Source organism: Bombus fervidus, chromosome 1, assembly GCF_041682495.2.
Source record: "Bombus fervidus isolate BK054 chromosome 1, iyBomFerv1, whole genome shotgun sequence".
In the NCBI taxonomy this organism is placed as follows: domain Eukaryota; kingdom Metazoa; phylum Arthropoda; class Insecta; order Hymenoptera; family Apidae; genus Bombus; species Bombus fervidus.
In genome coordinates, this window is record NC_091517.1 from 8,002,517 (window position 1) to 8,026,540 (window position 24,024).

Sequence of the window (24,024 nt, forward strand, 5' to 3'; positions counted from 1 at the left end):
ATAATAAGAAATACGGTGTAGCCGCTAATGCATCGGTCGGCGCTCAGACTTTTTACCAACCTGCGGCGTAAAGACGCGCCAACGCTTTTTATCCCTTTTACCTTACAAAAGAAATTTTATTCCGGAAGTGAATTGTAAGAGGAAATCAGTGGCTTGATAAGTGGATTTTAGAGTATTCTTTTTTTTAATCTTATCTTGAGTACGTTGGAGTAAATTTTCTGCCTTACAAGAGGAATTTTATGCCGGAAGTAAATTATGAGAGGAAATCAGTAGTTTGATCAGTGGATTTTAGTATTTTGATCTCTTTTTACTTTATTTCGCGGATGTTTCAGAAAATTTTACTGGGGATGGTGTTTTTAGAAGATTGTATATGATCGTTGGTAGAAAGACGAGTATAGCAGAAGCCTATTTATTTGAACCCGTCGGGGCAGAAATAATTCATGTAATTAGATTTGATTTATACGTTTGATAGCAGAGGAACGGACATGTTTGCAAGAATTGTCTATAAACTACTATTTATTAGGAAGCTATGTGTTTATTCTATGTCATATCGTAATTTAATGAGACGGGTATTGAAATCGGCGTAGTTTAAAGATGACTGCGCTGGTAGCGGAACTTAAAACAAATATTTGAAATAGATGCATGCATATTGAAATAGATAGCATGAATTAATTGCTGTATGAAATTTCTTTTACATTTGGATTTTACGAGTTGCACGCCTCTTGCTTTAACCTGCTTCTATTTTTGTGTCAATTAGAGGCAGTTAAACGTTCAAAATAGTAATGAATTGAGGAAAGAATTAATCTTTCTTTTCATACATGTATTTTCTAACTACATGTTTCATAAGATATTTAATTGGTACAATTTACTATATTAGGAGATTATAACTAAGGAAAAATACACCTACGGAAGGGCAACTAACTCTTTTCTTTAATTACATTAATTGGAGTCCATTAACATCATTAACCAAAGATTCGTACTCTTAAATGGACTTCAAATCGTCGATACTAACAATGTCCAAAGTTTACAAGTAATTAGTTTTTTTTAGGAAAACACCGTATAAGGTGAAAGTTTAGTTTATATCAAAAGGAATCGAGAACTTCAGAAAACTTATTTTTATCAAAGGAATTAAAGAATTCAGAACAATTCTGTACTTCGTCCAAATGAAAAATAGTTATTATATACACAGAATCATTATTTCATTGTAATTATTTCATTTGTAATCATACAAAATATTTAGTTCTAAAAATTAAAAAATTCTAAATTCTAAATTCTGAATGCTGAAAAATTATAAGATGTAAGAAAGCAGTCTATAATCCATTTATAATTATCATGCAAGAAAGTTTTGACAATCGAAACACAGTAGTGAAGTGACAAGCAACTGAAAGGAGATGCTATACGTGCAAATAGGTACATGAATACGTAATTTCTAAGTTACACGACGTTATAAAGAGATGAAAGAATCACAAGAATCATAAGAATTCTATAGAACTAGAAATGTTCGAAACGCTTCCACGAGACTATCTCCACGACCCACGTCTGGTTAATGCGGCGAACTTCGAAATCGTCCTCCATGGGTCGACTCACAATTAGATTCGTGGCATTTAGATTCCAATCTGATAAAGTCCAACATCGTCCTCCTCGTAACTTTCGCCGCTCAGCACCGAGAGTTGAAATTCTCCGCGTTTTGTTCATTCACAAAGAGGAAGAAGTCGGACATGGAGGACAGACGAACCGATGCATGTCCCTGCATAACAATTTTCTCTCACACCGCAATGTAGCTACTCGCGATAAATGCAGTATTCTAAGAAAAAACCTGTCGTCCCGTGAATTTACAATTTTCATCTCTTTTTCTACACATTAATATCAGAAAATAATTTTAAATTCAACATACGAATAATCTATAAACGTTGCAGTGAATCTGTAATTTTTATCAAATCAAGCGGAAGCGGGAAGCTGGTAAGATTTAATATTTAAGTAATTTCAGTAATATAAAATACTTTAAGAAAGATGCTGTATCATAGATACGATTAATATATAGGAGGAAAAGCTTCAAACTCTCTATAATCAGAATGTTGTTTACTAGTAATTGATTACAATTTCCTACTGTGATTTGAAAATGAGAAACCAACATTTCCAATAAATAGACTACTTGCTATCTGTATAATAATTAAACAAACCACCATAATGTTGAAATATTTGACCGGAGCAATGAAATATAATGTACAAAAGTCCCTCTAAAATACTCATATAGGCACCTGCAACTAAAACAGTAATACGAGATTTCATTCTTTCCCACACAGGTATATCGCTTCTATGTCACATGACGTTACAAAGAGTAAAGTTCGATGGTAAATATTCTTTTGACTTTGAATTTACCCCGCAGAAAATATAAATCAACGATACAAAAAAGGAAGAATGTCCCCACGCTCTTGAGAAGTAAGAAAACATGTAAGAGTCAAGGAAGATTAAATTCCTTGTATGCTATGATACAATGAGCACAGGAATTAACACTGAAATCCATAACGATAAGCGACAAACAACGAAGAAACGAGGTCGTTAAGCCTCGAGAGACGCGAAGCGATCGCTATGTCGGTGCGAACAGGGCACGATATCCAATTTGCCTAAGTTAGTCTCGGCTCGTAACATTCAAAGGAGCAATTTAACCTGCGTAGCGGCGAGCAATTTAAACTTGCCAACGCCATTTAACCAGAAGTGTCGTTAAGAGTCAGGCACGTCATGACGTATTATCAAATTTAATTATATCAAATCTATCCTGATTATCTCGATTGTCACAATTATCTCAGTTTCAATAACAATTTTCTATAGAAGAATAAAGTCTGTTCACCTCCTTTTTTTCTTCGTCTTTTATTTCCTTTACTTCGTTAGATATTCGTTGTAAGTCGAGGAAACAAACATCGCGAACAAAATCACGGAGAGTCGCGAGTAAAAAGTGAATGGGAGATAGGTTCGTTGACCACTTGTTTGCGATGTTGACACCCGACCTTGACGATCCCAACAATGATGAAAAGAATAGCCTGCCCCGCATTGATCGATAACAAAAGTCCTTACACAGATTCCCTAGATCGGAATTATTCATACGGAAGTACAAAGTTTTCGTTACGAATAATTCAATATTTATTTGTGTTTTCAATTACTCATCTATCGCAAGCTTTCAGCAGAACCAAAGTCTCTCAATCTTCTTCGTAATATCATATCGTTCGCCTATTGCAGCACTGACACGCATAACTTCAAAATTACGATTTTAAGACAAACTAATTTAGATACTTCGGATCGTTATAATTTTGTAAGAACAAATTAGAATTTGCTTTAAAATAATACCAGTGTGTCCCATTTAGCATCGATTTGATAATCAGAATCCCTACTCGTATTGTTTTCATGCTCTTTTATTCCCAAAAATTCTCTGTATTCTTCGTTGAAGTACCCCTGGCATTTCTCTATGATTTTGTTTCCGTCTAAAACGATTCTATGACTTGTAATTATTCAGAATTTTCCTTCTTAAATTTATCTAATTATACTTTAAAATTACCTAATTACATGTAGCCACTTTACACGTATTTCATTTGGAACACGTTTGAAAACCGTTCTTGCCACGTTATTAGCCAATTCGATCGAAGAAGCCTAAGTGTAGGAACACGTTGGTTATTTGCACCACGATCAACGGCTTATTCTCTTGTCTCTGGCTGTTCTATAACTACCTCCGCCTCCAGCAACGGAGCAACTACAATCGACGACCGGCACACCGGCGCTGACGGTCGTAAACCCAGCGGATGCCAACTATAAAATAATACGAACGCCGGCCGGACCTTAAGGTAGTTAGCTCTGTTTAGTGGCCATTAATTTTCCAACGCCGGTATTCGCAGGATATTATTGTATCAGTGTATCACTGACTACCAGAGTCGCCAACTTCCTTCATCGGTGATGCTCCTGTACTTAGGCTCGACTAACCGATCGATCTCTCTTCTAAGCGATTGATCGAAGGTTGCTTTGTAAATCGCAAGTAGAATACACGATACGTATGTGATTTGAATCGAAGGAAGAAATGAGAGTTGTGCGCACTTTGGCTAACCTGATACCGTTTGCCATAAGAGAGTATTGACTTTTTTCTCTACCGAATGATTCGAAAACAATATGTAGAAAGAACTTCGCTTAACATTGTAGTTGCTTATGGAGGTATTTAGACACGCATGGGGAATGTGTAGAATGTGAAATTTTTCTGATATTTGGAATTCTTGGAAATATAGGATTTCAAAATTTTCCTATTTAACATTTTTTGGAGAATTCCATATTTTTTAAGATGTATCGATACTTGAATATATTTTATGAAAGTACGAAATTAAGATTTATTTTTTTTTAATAAACGCATTAATAATATATGTATTTATGTATATCCGTATTACATATTCTAATAGGCTGGAGAAAAATGATAATTATTCATTGAGAATATTTTTGTCTATAGCGGATGCGTTGTTATTATGAAAGAAAGTTGCAAATTAAGAAATATCCTTGAAAAAACAGGGGATTTTAATAAAAGCATAATGTAATGTTCTCTCTGTAATCTGCAAATTTCTTCGAAGTTTTCACATTCCCACGCGACGAACGTTCATAATTTACAAGCCTTGCATTGCAGCAGCAACCTCTGCTGAAATTGTAAAAACGAATTTAACATCGCGTTAATCTTCGCCTAGCTGTTTTCAAATCGTAGCGCACAAAGGAACACAGTAAAACAAATTCTGAAACATTATCACTTTGCAAATAAACTTTCGATTATTTTCACATTTTTCTTGGTATTAACAGTTTATGGTTTGAATCATAATCGACACTTTATTCCAAATGATCTATACCCGAAAGCTATTCATAATTTATGAATTAAATTTTTTAGTACAAGATAAAAAATATCGAATAAAATATTAAATTCAGGGTAAAGTACAATCGCGAAGAATTGGAATTGATTTTCTCGAAATTTTAAACAATCGAATATAAAAGTTCTGTGAAATTTCCAATCGATGCAGAGAAACAAAATTTATTTATTCGATCAATGAATATAATACTATCGTAGATTTCACACAAATTATTCCGGTCTGCGAATGAACGAAGTTTCAGAGGTGGCTGAATTATCCGGGTTACCTGTGTTCCCTCGTTAGTCCGACATGCTTAACACGTGCGTTAGATGATGATACGGCAAGCAGACCGCCGCAATTACGGCGGCATATACGCACACATAAACACATACGCACATATACATACACATCCTGTATTACAACGCACAACTTGCTGGCTGAACGCGCGAGAATCGGTCACGAGTGCACACGCGCGCCGATCCACGCGACACGTTCGAGCGGGGAATGAGAAAAAGGGGCAGAGAGATCATTAATGTAATTAATTATTAAGCTGATGGCAACAGAGGAATGGTTGAGTCCAGCGCGCACACACCAATACCATATTACGAGCCCACATATTATATGAAAAAATAAAGTAAAAAAGATAAAGAGCACGAGACAAATAATTAATTTTAGATCCAATTAAATAAAGTTGTCTTTGATATAATCAATATTTATCGATTATTAACAGAATTTTATTGTATAGAGTATGTCTTAAGGGCTCAAAATTGCAATCGTCTCGAGATGTACTCTTTAAACATTTGTGAAAAAAAAATAAATAAATAAAGAAAAAATAGTTATTGTTACGAGATCAGCGGATTTATTAAGAGACCACGATTAATGGCATTACTGATACATTATTAATGATTACACACACAAGGAGGATCGATCGGCGATCGATCGCAGAGCGTAACGATTATTCGTGCCGTTAGTCAGCGGCCAGGCTCTTGATTAAATGTGTTATACATCGATATCGAGAGAGCTCGAGCTTGGAACAGTTAGGTATAAGTTAGGCGAAACACGTTTTGAGCCGGTGCCGCGCTGCTTGACTTTCCGCTTTCGCGTCGTGACAGGTGGTTTCGTCCTCTTACTTCCACTTATTCGTCATATTAATTATAATCTTCGTGTACCAAGCCAATAATATTAATTATCGCGATGTATATAATCTTTTATTTCATAATTTCATATAACTCGAAATTTTTCATAAATTTGTATAATTAAATACGGCAAAGTAATAACAGCTCGTATAATCTTCGTCTAACGTCCTCATCGTTTTTGCTACCTTTAATATGTAATCTGTCTAACTCACCATGGCAAAATAGTATCTAATATCGTTTAATGTAATTGATCGACAATTTTATTCGAAGAAATTAATATATCTTCTAATAAATTTGTGTACTTAAATATAGTAAATTGTAATGTGTTATTATTCTTGGAATTTTTAATAAAGTCGTCCAATGTTAAATCAGGTAAAATATTTTAGAAACAAAAATGTCTGAACTGTAGCATGCCATACGCTCGATCTGATAAAACGAAAGTATTTTGTGATGGAACTAAGTTAATCTGATCAGACACGGGTTTTGCATTCCTAACATCCTTCCAGGACACTGACGATTTTAGCGAAGGCGTGTGTTTCTTAGAAATACCTGACGGACTCGAGATCATCTGTGCAAACTAGCGGCTCGACAGAAACAATTTTCATAATCTGAGATCGCTCTAGGACCTGGTTGTATTTTGTCTGAAACGCAACATCACGTGTCCTCGTTGCAATCGTTCTCGTAATCTCGCATTTTCTCCTTCTCGAGGTCATCTGTGCGAATTAAGTGTTATACTCAATTTCTGCCTTGATCTTTTCTAATTCGTGGCTAACTATTTTTAGAAAATGATAAATTCCAGTAAAATTTAATAGATGGCAAGTACGTGCAATGAAAATTTGAAATTTCGCAAATGCATTATTAGAAAGCTAAATGCCAAATTACTAAAAATTCTAATTTTAATGTAACTCCAACGATCTTGAAAATACTTTTATCTCAATATCCTCTTAAAGTATTAATACAAATCATACTTCTCTTTTTGCCATGTACATTTTTGTTTCCAATATTGTATATGAATATCTAATATTAGTTTTTAACGTTAACAAACTGCACTTCTTTTTACTATATACATTTCTATGATAAGAAAAATAAGAAAAATGAAAAGAACAAGTAAAAGCTGTCCAAACATGAACATAAAATTTATCTTCGTCTCATGGATTAGTTGTCAACGACGGATAAAATGTACGACGAAAGTCAAGCAACGTTAAACCAACTCGTCTCGCGTCTGCACTACCGTCTCGCTGGCTATTCCTTTCCATATGGTGTGATTGCCTGGACTCACCGATCCTTTTGACGTGGACGTCTCGATTGAAGGAGACGCTTTTCTCAGTGGGCTTCCATCCGGAGACGGAAGCCCCGGTCGAATCGGGTTGTAGAAAATCGGTGGTAGGAGGGTCGCAGGTTCCTCCATCTCTTAAAAAGTCCGAGCGCTGAACCTCCAGCATCTTCCCGGCTTTTCGATCCCAATCGTAACACGCAGAGCCGGATACCAATCAGTTTCTCTCTTATTTTTTTTGCCTTTTTCTTTCTGTATCTGTTCTTTCTTTCTCTCTTACCTCGCAACCCCCGCACCCAAGTGTGCCTTAACACCCCGGCCTCTAAATGTTTGCACCCTTTCTTTCTTTTCTATATTCTCTATCTCCCCTCTCCTTCCCTCTTAGACCCGATCACCAACCTGTAAGCCAAGCAAAGCTGTGCTCTTAATATACATCTGCGAGATAGATAACCTCGTCGATTGAGATTTATGTTCTGTCTCTTATATAGAATGCTACACATAACGTAACAGAGTTGGCTGAAATGCGAGTCTATACGGAAAAATAGATGGAAAACGTAGAATGATATTTTGCTGTCCGAGACCTAATTTCGAAAGAATTGGTCTCAAATTATTCAAACAATTAAAAACAAAATCCTTTGAAAACTAAATCATGGAAAAGAAAACTTCATTCTACTTTCACAATTTATTTTTTCATGTAGTATCAACAGATAGGCGTTGGTACGACGTTATGTGAAACATCCTATACGTGCACGCGCATGAAAAAGATACTTTCGTTTCTTTTTCTTGTCGAAGTCTCGAGGACGTTTCTCTGTCTTTTTGTGTCTTTGGCGGGAAGCTTGTAAAGCCAGTACGTATACTACCGCCCACAAGTATCGGGACACTGATTGATTTCTGGTAATCGGTAGTGAACAAATTAACGATGAATTAGCAATTAGAAGCAATGCTTACTATCTTCTTATGGAATCACAAGACTGTAAATTCAAATCAACTACTAGAAAACGTGGCGATATTATATTTTGTCATATCAACATCGGAAATCGTTCAATCGAAATAAAAGGCTCTTATTAATTTGATTTATAATTAAAACATCAAAAAATCTGAAGATAAAGAATCTATTAAACGGAAAATATTTCATCTTCTTGAAGAAAATCTTGCCAAAAGTAAGCAAATGTACAGATACTTTTGAGCGGTAGTGTATACACGGGTTCTTTTATGTACACGAGAACGCGAGCTCACGTGCACGCGTGCACGGCCGTGCAAGCCGCGAGCGTGTGTGTTGGTCTATTTGCGGTCGTCCTTATTGCGGTTAGAGAAATCGCTTCTATCGGCGATTTAGAGGCAAACCGGAGGATAGTGCCGGTTGCGGTCGTAAGTAAAAGTAGCCTGCGCTCGCATTGTTAGGGCTTCCTTTCACATTTTGCCCGGAGATCGATGCGGGGACACCGATACCACGTATTTAAATGTACGACGCAAGAACTGTCGAATTGGTGTTCCGCAGAGGCGATCGATGTCGAGTAGCGGTAATAAAGTTATTGCTTGTTCACTGGCGACAAAGGAGTATCTTGTTGTCTCGGGAGAAAACGATTATCTTTCGTGTTTTTTGCTTGGAACCAGGTTGAAGCAAACTAGAAGAAAGGTTTGTTAAGAACAGTTATTGTACCTTTTATCAATTTAATGACCTGTCAACAAGCTTTCACAAGAAATAAATTTAAATTTTATAACATCTTAACATGTACAATTTCTGTTCAAAGTATTTCACTTCTTGAAAATAAAATATTCGACGTACTTTACATAGTTTCTACGAGTGTATTTGTAATTATAGTGTGTTACAGGAAAATATCCGATGAAATCATAAAGTTTTGAACTTCAGGACAAAAGTTTCTCGCATCAAAATTTTCTTCTTTTAAAACATATGGTTATTTTCCCTTAAAATGTATTGTACGAATTACTCTCAATTTTGTTTTAACATTCGATATATTTTTATATCATTGTCAAAAGCCACGAACAAATTATGAAATCCCTTTTAAGACTATTGTTTAACAACGAATATTTTCTTTTAACGAATAAGGGATTATGAAGCATGTCTTTTCTTTTTATTATAAAACATATTTACCATATAATCTTTTTTATCCTTCGATAATCCTTCTTATTTTATCCTTAAAAATCTAAATCGCGTATCCACTTGCAACTGATTAGTCCACGAGTAAAGTATATATTAGAAAACTATAAAATAGTACTGTCCCAATGGAACCCATTGTTTAATCACCAATTGAATCGATTTTTCTGGAATTGTAACAGACACGACCTACGACGAGATTGTTTTTCGGACGAATGCGCGGCGAGAACGCGTTGCTCGCGTTGGCGCATGCGCCGGTGCATCGGCGATGATCGCGATGAACGCGACGAGCGATAATGGTCTCCATTGTCGTCATGCAATCCGATGAGACACTCGAGATACGTGCAAACGGACTATTGACAGTTGCGAGGATGACGATGACGGTGCGCAATAATGACAATGAGTTCGTGATCCTGGGATAAGCTACTATGTATTTTCTTATTTTACCCCATCTTTCGCAAAGCGTCATGCAAAGCTATAATCTTGGGCTCCGAGCATGACGTTATTATATTTTCTTATCGATCGTGTAATCGAAACGTACCCTTTAGTACGTACTTTGTTGGATGATCCAGTTTTCACTACGCTACTTCAATCTTTCAAGTATCATCGTAAAAGGAAAAACGAAACGACTTTGAACGTCCAGCGAAAGGAATTTTGCATTTTCTTTGGCATGAAAAGAAATAGTTTTATGAAACTTCGGTGTATAGAACGGTATAGAGAAATATTATTAAGAACAATTATGGCTTTTTAGAAAAACTATCTTTACGGTTATATCTGCTTCGTTAGATGAATAGCTCGTGTGATTGAAATTGGAAGATGGTTTTAACTTTACGAATTTTTATATTGGAATTTTCAAATGATCGTACAATATTCTATATCAGTTTAAAATAACTATGAAAGATACTACAAAAATGAAGATAATATACGATTCGTTTATATACAAAATTATTCGCACGGTAGAGAATGAAAATGTAAGTAAAATGTATGAGATAATAAGAAAACACGTTTTTATATTAGATTTATATTTTATTTATATTTTATTTTAATATTTTTTATGTGGAAATATCAGGTAAATTATATTAAAATTTATTTAATGGGGAAGAGAATATCTATATGCAGAAAAAAATACGTTTCTGAAAATCCTGTGAATTTTCTCTGTTTAAATTAAATCTAATATCTTCAGCAATTTCTGAAGAATCGAAAGTCAGTGGTCGCTATTTAAAATTCCACGAATCCACGATTATATGTTAAGTGTTTGCCTATAAAATGACGGGAACACCTTACTTAGCTGAACAAAGAACGTATGAGAACGCTTCCAAAAATACTAGTGATGTCTGACCGCAACCGTCCCATACTACTTAATCTTCTTGAACCGTTATAATGGTTTAGATGGCTAATAAAAAATAATCAGTATAGTAATGAAATATAAAAATTCAAGAATAGAAAAGACACGTCGACGTAAGTTCTAGAAATGAATTGATTTTTCTACATATTTATCGTAACAAAGTACATGGATCGTTTGTAATAAACAAATTCCCTTCGGATCATGAGAATCATGAGAAACGAATCGATAAATCTCAATCTTTATAAATATAATTCTCTACTATAATTTATACAGAATTCTGGAGAAGGACAAATGAATTGTTAAACGAATTCTCTGTGAAATTGTAAAACGCTCTCGAGAAAACTAATGCTAATGGTACTAATACGTGATAATTCCGCTGACAAGTAAATTCGTCTTTTCCGCTTAATACAAACGCAAGAAATAAATCGGAGACAAAGAGATCCATTACACAAGAAAGGAAGAAGCATTTCCAAATGAATAAAAGATGAAATACTGTCAAGTGAAAAAATTGTTTCATATAACCACTTCTTCTTGAAAAAATGAAATTACTATCAACGATCAATCACCAATTATCGAGTAGTAAAACACACTATCGCATCGCAGTCGATCAATTCCTTTTACGGAATCACCTTCACTTTCTAAAGGTAACGACGCGGGCCCCCGCGATTTCAGATTCAGCGTACGTTCACGCGTATCCGCGCGGGATCTCGGTCGCCTTTCGAGCTTGCAAGGGTGACCTCGTCCACGCTTCATCTCCCAAGGCCATCTAATCGCGACGCGTTCGTGGTTCGAGCGTTCGTAACTAAAGGTTGGACCCGACGACTTTATTAGGCTTGTTGCGGAAGGGACGCCGACTTCGAACGACACAATTCGCATGACAGTGTGATCATTGGATTAAGATACTAAGCCACAGCCACCATATTTGGCGAAGAAATCCTCGCGAGGGCGGTCCTATAAGAGCGACAGAAGAGCGTTGTCCTCGTCACCATAAAATTCAGACGTTTAGTCATCTCTTTTCTTTTCAATCTGTTCCTTTATTTTTTGAAGTCAAACACGACCGATTTGCAACTTCGTGTCAGACAAACGTCAACCTTTATCGTTTCTATTTTCTTTGTTCTCTTGATCGTTTAGATCCAGGCTTTTCGCATGTGTGCGAGTAGTATAAACATGATCGAAAGTGTAAAGAGTTGCAAAGAAGCTGGACAAATTTGGCGAGCGTCCTGATGTCAGTCGGAGTTACACTTTTTCTTTTCTAAACTCGTCGCGACTCGTACGAAATTTACTTTTTGGGGTATGATTTTTTCTGGGAGGTGACGCGGTATGCGATGATGTCACCGGTGGAAGCGATAAAAAGTGCGGTTCTAGCGAGAAACAGCGAGACACGTATTTTCTCGAGGTGAGAATGACGCGCGAGCGAACGTCAGCTTTGGCTGGGATTTTACTGTCCTTTGACGTTGTCGTATTGTGATGGTGATGAATCTTTATTTCGGCTACGTGTTAATGAGATATTGCGAATATTCTAAATGGAAACAAGAAACGCTTAGGGGAAGAGATATAAGCAGCTTGAGTTAAATAGATCGAAACGTCTCGCAATGAGATTTGAAATAATGCGACTGCCACACTGAATTCGTATTTTATTTTAAATAGCTACTAGCTGATTTTTTTCTTTCTTGTTTTGTTCCACGTACTTTAAAGACCGAATGGAAGACCTTGAAAAGATTGTAAACATTGAAAAAATCGCATCAGCCAGCTATCGATATCATAACTTATTTTCTATGTTATTCTATTTTTCAACTGATTTCCACTTTTTCCACTCATTGATAATTTTTAATTCAACAGGAATAATTCCTAAGTGATCCGGAAAACGTCAAAAACACCTATCTGAGCTTTTCTTCCCAAGAAATTCGCATTCTTATAGACGTGAAATTAGTGTCTTTATATTCCCAAAAACGTGTATTGAATATTATAGAAATTATTTTCGATAAGAGACTTCGACTTTAACGAAACTACGATATTTCTTAACACGAACAGTTTTAAACTGCGGAAACTTTTAGAATTGCTTAATAAAACTACAACGCTTTACGACACGTCGGAAAATATAATAATCGACATTCTCGCTCGTGAACTTTTAATAAAAATCACACAATCAACCACAACCGATCGAAGGCGACAAATCCTTGAAACCCTGAAGTGTCTGGTACACGCGCGAAGTAATCAAGAAAACCGACGATAAAAGACACGTTAGCGGAATGTACGATATGATTCTCTAGCGTTCTACGTTCGCCACTTCGCCGCAATAAACAGTCACGTGTCTCCTGTAAATATTTAGCACCTTCCCGTGGCTGTTTTATTGTTCTCCCGTCGTGGCGGCTCGTCCATTCAATGAGTCAATGATAAAATCAAAGGATCGCGCCCGAAGCAAGGATCGCGCGTTACAACCGTTGGTTGGTTTTTTAATATGGTCGAGGGAACGACGAGGAAGTGACGAGCACTATTCACTTCAGAGAGAATTCTTCTATATGGCGCCGATGGTTCGTTATCGGGGAAAATAAAACTAAAAATCGAACGAACAGTTATTACTGGCCGTTACTAGATCGTAGACACAGATTTATATTTTTATGAATAGAGCTGAAGAATCTAAGCACAGATTTGTTTCACCCTCTAAATAATATAACGAGTACTTTACTTTACTTTTTGATTGTTTTTACGTATTTTTGCATACTGTGTGCGTCATATGAATTTTTATACGTATAAATTTCCTTTACCTTTTTCTTTGTTGTATATACAGTGGCGGAGAAAAGGAAATCTAAAAGCTAGGCGATACGAAAACCCACTGTAATTTTACAAAATGGAATTACATTTGATAGAAACGATGGATAGATATAATATGTACTTTGGAATAGATGACTGTTATCAATATGGTAGAAAATATCTACTACAAAAGTTACCAATACTCTTATAGATAACCATCAATTTAAAAACTCTTTTATAGAAATAAGTATATGTTATAATATTCAAAGTAAAACAAATCGCGTTTTGCCTAGATAAGATGAGAACCATCTAATAGCGATAGACATAATACGAGATAATATTCACTTCGCGTTCCATCAACAATTTTGTGCAAGAAAATGCATACCAAGAAAATATAAATACTTTTTGTGCCTCGAAATGCCTCTTTCGCTTATTCTAATAAATTATTACATATACAATGTTGTATAACGAATGTTACGTACTGAATGTATGTGTATGGCCATGTACCAAATTTATCCTAATAATTAACAATTACTTTATTCTAACAAAATCTACAAAATTTTTATTCCAAGATCATACGATCGATATTTTTATCCCAATTCCTTCTATACTTTCAAAAAGATTGCATCAATATTTTAATTCAAATCTTAATCAAAATATTAATTAATCTCTCTATCACTGCCCGTGTTTTCAATTAACATGGAAATAATTCAATACCTAATTATCTCAATGTCTCTCATCCAGAATGAAGTTTATTCAACAGCACATTCCACCTACAGCAATCATCAACTGACTCTTTTAATATCCTTTACACATTAAAGAAATCAAAAACAAAAGAAGAAGAAAAATAACAAAATGGAAAAGAAAGAAGGTAAGGAAGCCAGCTTCGATGCGCCCTAAATCCATCGCCTGGAAAGATTTCTCGCTCAATAGGTGGCGCGGTTCCCGGCGTATGTTCCACTGGCACACTTCGACGGCGCCAAGGTCGTAAGGGGTTCGTGCCCCGAATATCGCGGATCCACGACGGTGCCTCGGCTTTTCCTCCTCTGCGTCGCGTCGCGTGCAACCAAACGCAAGAGAAAGAGATCAAAGGGAGAGCGTAAAAGATATTCAAGAGCCGCGCGGTGGATTCGCGCGTCAAGACGAGGCGCGATCTTCATTCCGCGAGGTTCGCCGCGAGCGGACAGGCGAAACAAAAGAGCGAGCAGAAGAAAGGAAGAAAAGAGGGGAGAAGGATTGAGCCGTTCATAAGGGCTGGTGGCAGGGCCCTGGCGTCTATTTCTGGACTTAACGAGGGACGCGTCGAGGAGGATACTGAAACAGGACGAGACGAGGCCCTCGTAATTGTGTCAAACTCCACGTGGCCTTTTATTGCGCCTTCGCTTCTTCTCCGCGAGACTTTTAACCGCCGTATCCTCCGGACACAAGTTCAATCTCTCGCGCTATATATTGGCACGCTTCTCGGAATTCTGTCGTTCGTTCGGCAGGTTATTCTGATATTTCTTTCCTTTTTTTCTTTGTTTTGTCTTAGGAGAATCGATGGAAGTACGTCTCTTGGATCGTTTCGTTTTCGGTGTAATAAATTTTGGATACTTTATGCGTATATTTTGGATACTTTATGCCTTCTCGGGAATAATAAGTTTAGAGAGAGGGAGAGGAATTTTTTACGAGGTTGCCTGTGTAGGCAACTCGCTGTTAGAATTTAGTTTTGAAACTAAAAAAATGTATTGATGGTTTGCATACAATCGTTCTTTTGTTGTATACATGTAGAATTACAGGGGAAAATAAATAATTTGTGTGTATTCATGTTTTTCGGATGGACTATTTTGGTTAGTTTTATGTTGATCCTTTGAAGTCAGATTAAGACAAATAATCAACGATTATTTTTTGCTGTAATTGTGTTTTAGAAACAAAATTTTGATCGCGGACTAGTCAGTAAAGAGATTTGATTAATGTGGAGCCGACGTAGAATGCAAATTTAGTCCTTGTGTTGCAAAGGGGAAAAGACATGACCATAAAATATGACTGTATGATCTTCGGTTATTTAAATACATAAAACATTTTTGACAATTTTTTCCTAGAAAATCGTAAATCAAATTTATCATCACGTTCCGACGTTCACATCACGCGATTCTGTTCACTGGAGGCTTCGTTTAAAACATCGATGATAATAAAAAGTCTTTTTAAATCATTTTATACGATTTTTATCACCAATTATATCCGCGTCACACGTTATTGACATAAAAGTTAAATTATAATCCTACATTTTATTTTTTTTCAAATTTTCTACGTTAAAACCCGTTTAAACTTAGGTACTTGTTCCCAGTATCTTTTCAAAAAATACTTCTTTAGAAACCCACTTCGGAATTGATTAAAAATAAAAACACTTTCACACACGATTATAGATCTATTGTTAGATAATCATCATGTTAGGTTTCGAAATACCACTTTCGATAGATTTCTACGAAACTCGATAAAATTTCCCAATTCAACCTTTCGTTAAAAACCAGTGAAAAATCACTTCTAACTTCGATACCATCGGCACTTACATGTTCGTTGTATCACGCTTGAAACTCAAGTATCAAAATACTACTTTCTATCGATTTCTATAAACTCTAGAAAGTCCCTCATATAACCTTTGACCATTTGTCACTCTAACATTTACTCGCTTAAACTGTAACAACTCTCTTGCTAACGCCAACGAGGAAACTAAACGTAGAAGAATCAATTCGCACGAAAAATCCAATACGGCGAAGGAATGAAATCGCGGGAAAAATCTTACGTAACAAAGGAATTAAATCGTACGAAAAATCCTACGTAGTAAAGGAATGAAATCGTATGAAAAATCCTACATAGCAAGGGAATTAAATCGCACGAAAAACCCTATGCAGGGAAGAAGCGAGCAAACCGCGCACGTAGGATCAACACTCATCTTCATCGAGCTAAGCTAGGCGCGTCTGTGATTAAAGTGTCCGTTAACGCGAGTTAATTGATCTTTCAGTTAATGCGATACTGGCCTCTCATTGCATTTCTGGTTTCCCTATCGACGAGATCCCCGCTCGGCGAGAGTAAATCGCACGCGTTCCCGTCCCCGCAATCTACTCGTGCGTCCGCTGAAAGTCGTTTCCCTTTCGATTAGCGTCTCGCCTTCCCGGTCGTTTGATGAACACGGATCAAACGAGCCGTCCATCCGAGCCTCGACGTTCTTTCACGATCAGGATAATTACGGTGATCTCGTTGCGAAGGTGAGTCGCGTCCGTCCGTTCGTTCGTTTCGAAATGAATGACACGAAAGATTGCGATTTGCGTGAAGCTCCGTTCAGATTTCGCTGTTTGAGGGAGGGAAATGTGCTTTGTCTAACGCTTCATTGATATCGATTCGGTCATAGGTCGTTAAAACAGTTTTGGTTTTTCATTCGTGTTATTTAATTTCGTTTTATCTTTATCTGTATCAAAATTCGATTTCTATTTAGTCGTATACCTTACGCGTGTTCGATATTTTTAAATGTCACTTGTGCCTTTTAAAGTGTTGAATACGAATTAATACGAATCGTTAAACAAAACCGAACACAGTTAAGTGACGTAATTTTTAACTACACAGGCGTCCATACTTTTATTACCACAGATTTCTATACGGTTAAAATACTTTATTGTTTATTAGATAATTGCGTTGCAAGCATTTCATTTAGCGTTCATATTGAAGTTTCTAAAATCCTCCACTAGATTGTGGTAATGAAATAAAAGTTCTCCAAGTGGAGTATTACGTAAGCTAAGAATTAACCTAAACTGTCGTAAATCACCTACGATCCATCGATACCAACCAAGTTATACGTTTCTCGATCGAACAAATATTTTATCGTCCATTTAGGAACGTGTTTCACACGGATCACAATAAATTTGCACCAGCATATTGCTTTCGCGACTAATTCACAGCTTGAATTTCCAAGGCTGTTTAACATCTGCAAACACGCGATCATCCATAGATATCAGGTTTTTATGTAACACCGAGCTACCGACATGCGTCGCGTCACTACACTTGCGAACAAACACACTGGTAGCTTTGATCGACACGATAACTGCGACATTGCCTTCCCTCAGAGCGGAGAATCTTGGTCAAAGACGAATCTCCTCTGTTACATGTCACGCAACATGCGTTGAGAATCGGAAGCGTGTCTCGGGATCGGAAGTCGATCGACCAGATCTCTCGTTTCAAATGATTCAATCCTCGGTGATCAGGCAGAAGAGACTCGTCAAAGACTCGGACGTCTGTCCTCGAGAGCCTAATACGGCCTGGCATAAAGTATCGAACTTCAGAATTCAATTTACCTTCACTGGCACAGTAGCATTCCGATCGGTAATGCCTCTGGTATACTGTTTAAGGATATCCCCCTTCGCGCACCAACGGTTCGTCCGCGCGCCAAACAGAACGGCAAGAAGACGAGCAAAAGAGGGGGAGGAGAGAACTGGAGCTCGTGGCCAGGTCGAACAAAACACTCTCACGTACAGCAACTGTCACTGCCACCGGGGCAGCCGGGTGTCTCGTCCCGTGGGACCGGCGAGACGAACACCTTGCGCCCGATCCTGATCCGATGCGACGTCGCGATGACGATTATCATCGATCATCGATCGGTTCGACTCGTTTCCCTCTCTTTCGTTTTATCTCGATACCTAGAGATCACACTGTGCGTACTATATCACGGTATTCGAAACTGTCCGTCACTTGTCTCCTTCGAAGTCACTCTTAGGTATCAACTACGATCACACACAATAATAAAGAGATCCAAAGAAAGTCGAAGTTCGACGTCGACATACACGATGTAGAAACTTTCGTATACGATACCATGAATCGATGGTATCCACCTGACGGATTCGTTGGACTCGTTCCTCGGCTGAGTCGTTCGGGTGTCACTCGGACGATTCGTTCGCACCGACTACGCGGTCGTTAGGTAATCCCGGGCCTGAAAGCACTGCTTGCTACCACTCCGGCACGCACCGTTCTCCGCCGAGCGTCGAAGAACTAATAAAAGCTGGGACCCAGGTTGAAACTGCGTAGGCCGCTTACTACTCCTTCCACCGCGGCTTCGTCCTATCCCACCGACGTACCGGACCGGGCCCCGAGACAGAGACAGGCAGGAGAGAAGGCACCAACGGACGAACGGACGGACGTACGGACAGACGAACGCGCCACGGATGCACGGACGGACGGATGGACGAATGGACGAACGGACTGTAAGAAGCAACGGACATGCGGACTTTAACAGGTATACATACGTCGCGGAGCAACCTGGTAGGGTACCGGCCGGCGCTGATGCTGCTATTACTGCTCGCTGCTCCTGCTGCACGTTGTTGCTTGCTTCTGCGGCTGGTGAACGTCACTCGGTCAAGGTCCCCCACCAAAAACCTGCACAACACCGGGGCATCTCTGTTCTCGGTCTTCGCTACAAGAGAACGTTCGTCCGTGTTTGTCTCTCTGACTCTTTGAGTCTCTCTGGTTGGGCGTTCTCTGTGCGTTGATTTGGTCCATGGACAAACGCTATACTTGGCGCGGATCTTGGACATCTTCTCGTTGCGAGGGTGGTAGCGATCGTTTCTCCAACTCGAGTCTTCGTTGCACTCATCGTTGGTGAGTTGGCGGGCAAATAAGAGCTGTGGAGGATGACTGGATCGGTGGCTGATGCGCTTGCAAATGGTCGATTATAGAACGTTGTTCGGTAGCGATTGAGACATCGCGGTAGGCGAATCGATTCGCTGCAAATGGAGAATGGTACGGAGAATGGTGATTTAGAAAGTAGAGCTTTCGTGGAATAATTTTAGTCGTCGTTCTTATCGAAACGTTGAATTCTTATGGATGTTTCTAATTTTGAGCGTAAATGTAACGTTCTAAAAAGGTTTCGATAGAAACGTGGATAAAAGATACTTTTTCTTGCCCCAGTATGTGAAACAGTTTTGCTCGAAACAATTTACGTTTTCCTAAAGCAAAAACAAGATACGTATTTAATAACATTGGAAAATAATTCAATATTAATGGACTTGGCCAGTTTTTCTCACTATTACGAGCTAAACGGCTAATAGAATCGTATACTGTATAAAAGTAGCTACTCCACGCGCATCGCTCAAACTAACAAGTTATCAACGCTCTAAGCATCCATATTCCGCTTAAGAGGCTCTGAAATGGGAGCATTATTCACAGCAATGGCTCGTTAACAGTCCAACGGAAGACGAACTAACGTGTACACGGATACCCTCCACTATAGAACATAAGTAAGCAGACGAAACTATGCAGAGCTTTCAGGGTATTCTTCACAGTATAGTACTCAAGTACGTACAGTAGCTCATGAAAGTATTCGGACTCTTTAAAAACCTTTCGTGTATATATTATATAAAACATTTCGAAATCTCGTTAGCACTGTAGCGAGATACGCTTATCGTAATTACATTGGTAAAGTTTGAAACGGATCTGAAAATGTATATAGAATTTATAAGATTTAATTTATAAGAATTACGAGTACTGGAAGCAATATGTATTTATTAGAAGTTATAAGATATTTTTTGGTGATCGTGAAGATCACCACAGTATTTGAACAACCAATTATTCTCTATATTAGCAAACCACAATATTTACTGACATCATTTCTGATATTACTGCATGTTTATAACTATTATTTATACTGTATATATACTAATTTTTCACTGAGAGTATATTTCCAATATATCTTGTAACCTCTATATACATTCTCGGGTTGATTTTCAATTTTACTATCATAATCACGATAATCGTGTCTCGTCACAGTGCTAACGAAATTTCAAGTTTGTTTTGTTTAACGGATCTAATACATCTATTGTGCAAAATGTTTTGTGATCAGCGTTTAAATACTTTTTTAAGCCACGGTACACCGAAAAGAACGGTATTGTTACTAATACACCGATTACAAATGATCGAAACGCTTCTTGACGTACTTATTAAAAAATCCTCCGATCCCTCGATATCGTTTGTCAAGTGATTTGTTGTAAATTTCAACGGTTAAGGGACGGCCTTATTCCTTGATCCACGTCAAACTCTACGTGTCGTCTTAATAAATACGGTCGTGAACACGAAAGTAAGCATAAGAACTGGCAAACAGGCAACAGAGCAAAGAGATGGGGAGGCGAGTCGCGAGAAGAGAAGAAAATTGTGTGCATCGCTAAGTATCAAGGGTGTGCAGCCGACAGAGAACAGACAGAGTACAATTACAGGTGATTGAGGATCGGTCTTGTTACTATTTTGCTTGATTTCTGCGAGTAGTTAGCCGTGGATCCGTCCGCGGGCCAATCACAATGTCGTGCTGTTAGCGAGCCGAGAGTATTATGATTGGCGTAATCATCGCATGGGCGAATCAACGCCGACCGGGTATATAAATAATTGAGCTTTAAAGTCGATTCGTTATGTTACGTAGTGTCTACTTGATGAAGAATCAAGTGCTGTGATAGCGGTGGAATTCAGTATATTGCAAGTAGGTTGAATCCAATTGTAAAGCTTCTGGCACCTTGCGAGAACTTTGAATTAAATGTAATACTTTTATGTAAATTCGAAACTATAGAAATTCGGTAGAGATTTTGTAAGTATTGACTCGTTTCATAAGCTTTATTCTTTTTTTATTAATTAGCTTCGATAAAGTACTATTTTTACTATAGAAGATACAATTATTTATTAGAATCAAATAAAAAGGAATTTTAAATTCATAAAATTGCTGTTAGGTGAGCTTTAACGTAACTGAAGTTTCTAAACAGTTATATGTACTTTACGTGGATTTCCTAAATAGAAAGTCAGCCAAGCACTAAACATGCCCAAGGGTACTTAACTTCACCACTGGAACCAGTCTTTTCTGTATGATAGTGCCCTTTTACTGATGTAATCACAATGTTCCAGAAAGTAAGCAAATAATATTTATTATTAATATTTATTATTAATAAGTAAGAAAAAAATATTTCGACTGATCATCATGTTGCTTCGATATTTTGATTTCAGCTATCAATAACTTTAAATATCAAAGATTTTCTATTACAAAAGTTTTGTATATTGAAGAAGTAATTAAATTGCATCAATATCTTATTCTCTTTAAACACACACATAAGTATTATTATATTATTAAATTAAAATATAAAGAAGAATATTTACAGCTTCCTGCTTTTTACTTACTATAAGCGAAACTTCCTATTTAAAGTCACTCAAGATGACAAATGTAACAACAATTTTGAAAAATACGAATTAATTTTCATAGTTGGATCGTAACCACGCAATAGTTTCAGTTGTTGCGTAATTTTGGAATGCTTCGTTTCTACTCGTAACACCTCTATCTACAGTGATAAAATCGCAGAATTTACGATAGCGAGGAACAATCTTCCTACCTACTTCCATTTCGAATGCGTCGACCTTGAACTTACTACACTATTTCCAGCGCTAATGAAGAGTCAGACTTTTAGTGATCTCACAGTGGACAGACGTCTCTAATTGGTCCCGGCAGCTAGCAACTCCGGAACGAGCAAACCATGTTTAGTACTGAGAACTTATTTTCACTTTCTACCGGTGCGGTGGCTAAGTAGAACATACGGGGATGCGTGTGATTGTATGTGTGTACAGTCAGATCGCGTTTCGCTGCGTTCGAAACGCGTTTCGAGTTTGTGCCGCTGTTTTGGACGATCTAGGCATAGCTTCATCGATAAAAAATGAGGTTTTTTCGAAGAGTTTAGGGTTTAAAAATGAGTGAGTGAGTGAGCGACAGAAAGAGAGAGAGAGAGAGAGAGAGGGAGAGAAAGAGAGATCTTTTTTGGACCTTTTAGTCAATCGACTAAAAGTTTACTATAACAAATACATATTCATTCTTTTAAATTTGTAAACTGCACATGTGAAATCTATCGTGCAATAATATTCACCACGATCTATGACAATCTATGTATGTGATGAATGTGAATACACTCAGTGATCTGGAAACTATACATGTGCAATCTATCGTACAATAATATTCAGCATAATCTATGACAATCTATGTCTGTGATGAATGTGAATACACTTAGTGATTTGTAAACTATACATGTGCAACCTATCGTACAATAATATTCAGCATAATCTATGATAGTCTATGTATGTGATGAATGTGAATACACCCGCATAATACGCTAATCTAAATGGTAACTATAAAAAATGGTGCCACTTTGGTCTTTCTCATTCTTTAGAGGTATCTAATAAATCTATGATCAAGATGCTAGCATAGTTTTTCAATCAAATACTTTTGATACTTTATGCTGTGCAAAGTGATTTCCTCTCTTTCTGTTAAGATACCTGTTTCTTCACAAATTTTTCAATTCGGAATATATTAGTCTGCGTCCAGTGTGGTTCTTTGCTTCTCGTCTTGACATCTGTTTATCACTTTTACGTTGATGCAAGGTATCCATACAAATTTTGTGCAAATATGGTTCTTAAATTTTTGTTTTGTCATCTTCCTATTTTTATGCCGGTATGCTCAATATTCACACAAGTTTTGTTCAAGTATGGTTTTTAATTTTTGACTTTGCCACCTTTTTGTTCTTTCCACGTTGACCTGCTATATTCGTGAGAGTGTTGTTTAAATACTTTCGTGAGTCATTGCGTGTGGGACCATAGAACAGTGAGAGCCAATACTCAGCCTTCTCCCTCTTATCACTCGCATATGCACATTGGAAACTTAATTTTTTCTCGGTGAAGCAGTAAGTCGGGTACCTTGTGACATAACCATGCAGCAGGCTCGGTGGGTGTTCTATGTACGATTGTCTCGATGCCACGTTGCGTCAGTTCAATGCGTCCGTATGACAGATGTGACAGATCTATAAGGTAACCTGCCGTCGAACAGTTTACTTTACGACTTCGTCGGCCGCATATGACTAATTACCAGCGCACGAGCCGGCAAATTAAACGGTTCACCTTTTTGTCGCCGCGCTGCGAGAACGTGACTGCTGCAACGAACACTCGTCGACCGCTTGAAAGTGACTCTCGCGAATTGTTACGTAGCAGCATTTGCGTAGATCAAAACTGACCTGAATTGTGTTTGTTGTTTTGTTGCTCGGTACTCGGTAGCTTGACGAAGTGTTAAGTACGTTTTTCAGTCTTGTTAAAAGCTTCTGTTTCTTTTGTGTTTCATTTTAATGACTGGGTTTGTACGCATTACATATAGGTAGGTTTGAGTACTTTATTTGGTCGACCTTGTCATCATTCTCATGACAATTTTTAATCCAATTGCTCTCCACACGTTGCATGCAATGGGATTATGTAGCGCGTAATGCTAGAGTCGAAAAGGGAAACTTCAGTATGTGTAAAAGGGAACATGATTGAGGCAGAGTGACCTATTTGTTCATTAAAATTCGTTACCGTGTATTTATCCATTATTTTATTACCTTTCATTGCGGTGATATATAAATTTCAAGCAACCCTTATTTTGTTATAATATTTGGTATATATACCATATTGATTACGTGTATGAGGAAAATATTTGAAGTACCACGAATTAACATTTAAACTATCATTGGATTGAT

The 24,024-nt window shown here is 37.5% G+C and overlaps 1 protein-coding gene and 1 long non-coding RNA gene across 5 annotated transcripts in view; one reads left to right on the plus strand and one right to left on the minus strand.

The window, feature by feature from the left end:
- Blo (bloated) overlaps nt 1–18,757 on the minus strand; it is a 164,938-nt gene extending 146,181 nt beyond the window's left edge. Inside the window, exons 1-2 of one of the 3 annotated variants that reach the window (XR_011800001.1) lie at nt 17,809–18,757; nt 7,278–7,670 (exon numbers count right to left, since the gene is read on the minus strand). Coding sequence is in view for 2 of the 3 variants with exons in the window: in XM_072004829.1 (XP_071860930.1) it covers nt 7,278–7,440 (163 nt within the window). In the remaining variant the exon portion in view is untranslated. Of the gene's footprint in view, nt 1–7,277; nt 7,688–17,808 lie in introns of those variants that run through there. The other 2 variants (XM_072004829.1, XM_072004834.1) reach the window with 2 other exon arrangements.
- Nucleotides 1–24,024, plus strand: part of LOC139988361 (uncharacterized) — a 111,282-nt gene that overhangs the window by 69,493 nt on the left and 17,765 nt on the right. The window lies entirely within an intron of this gene.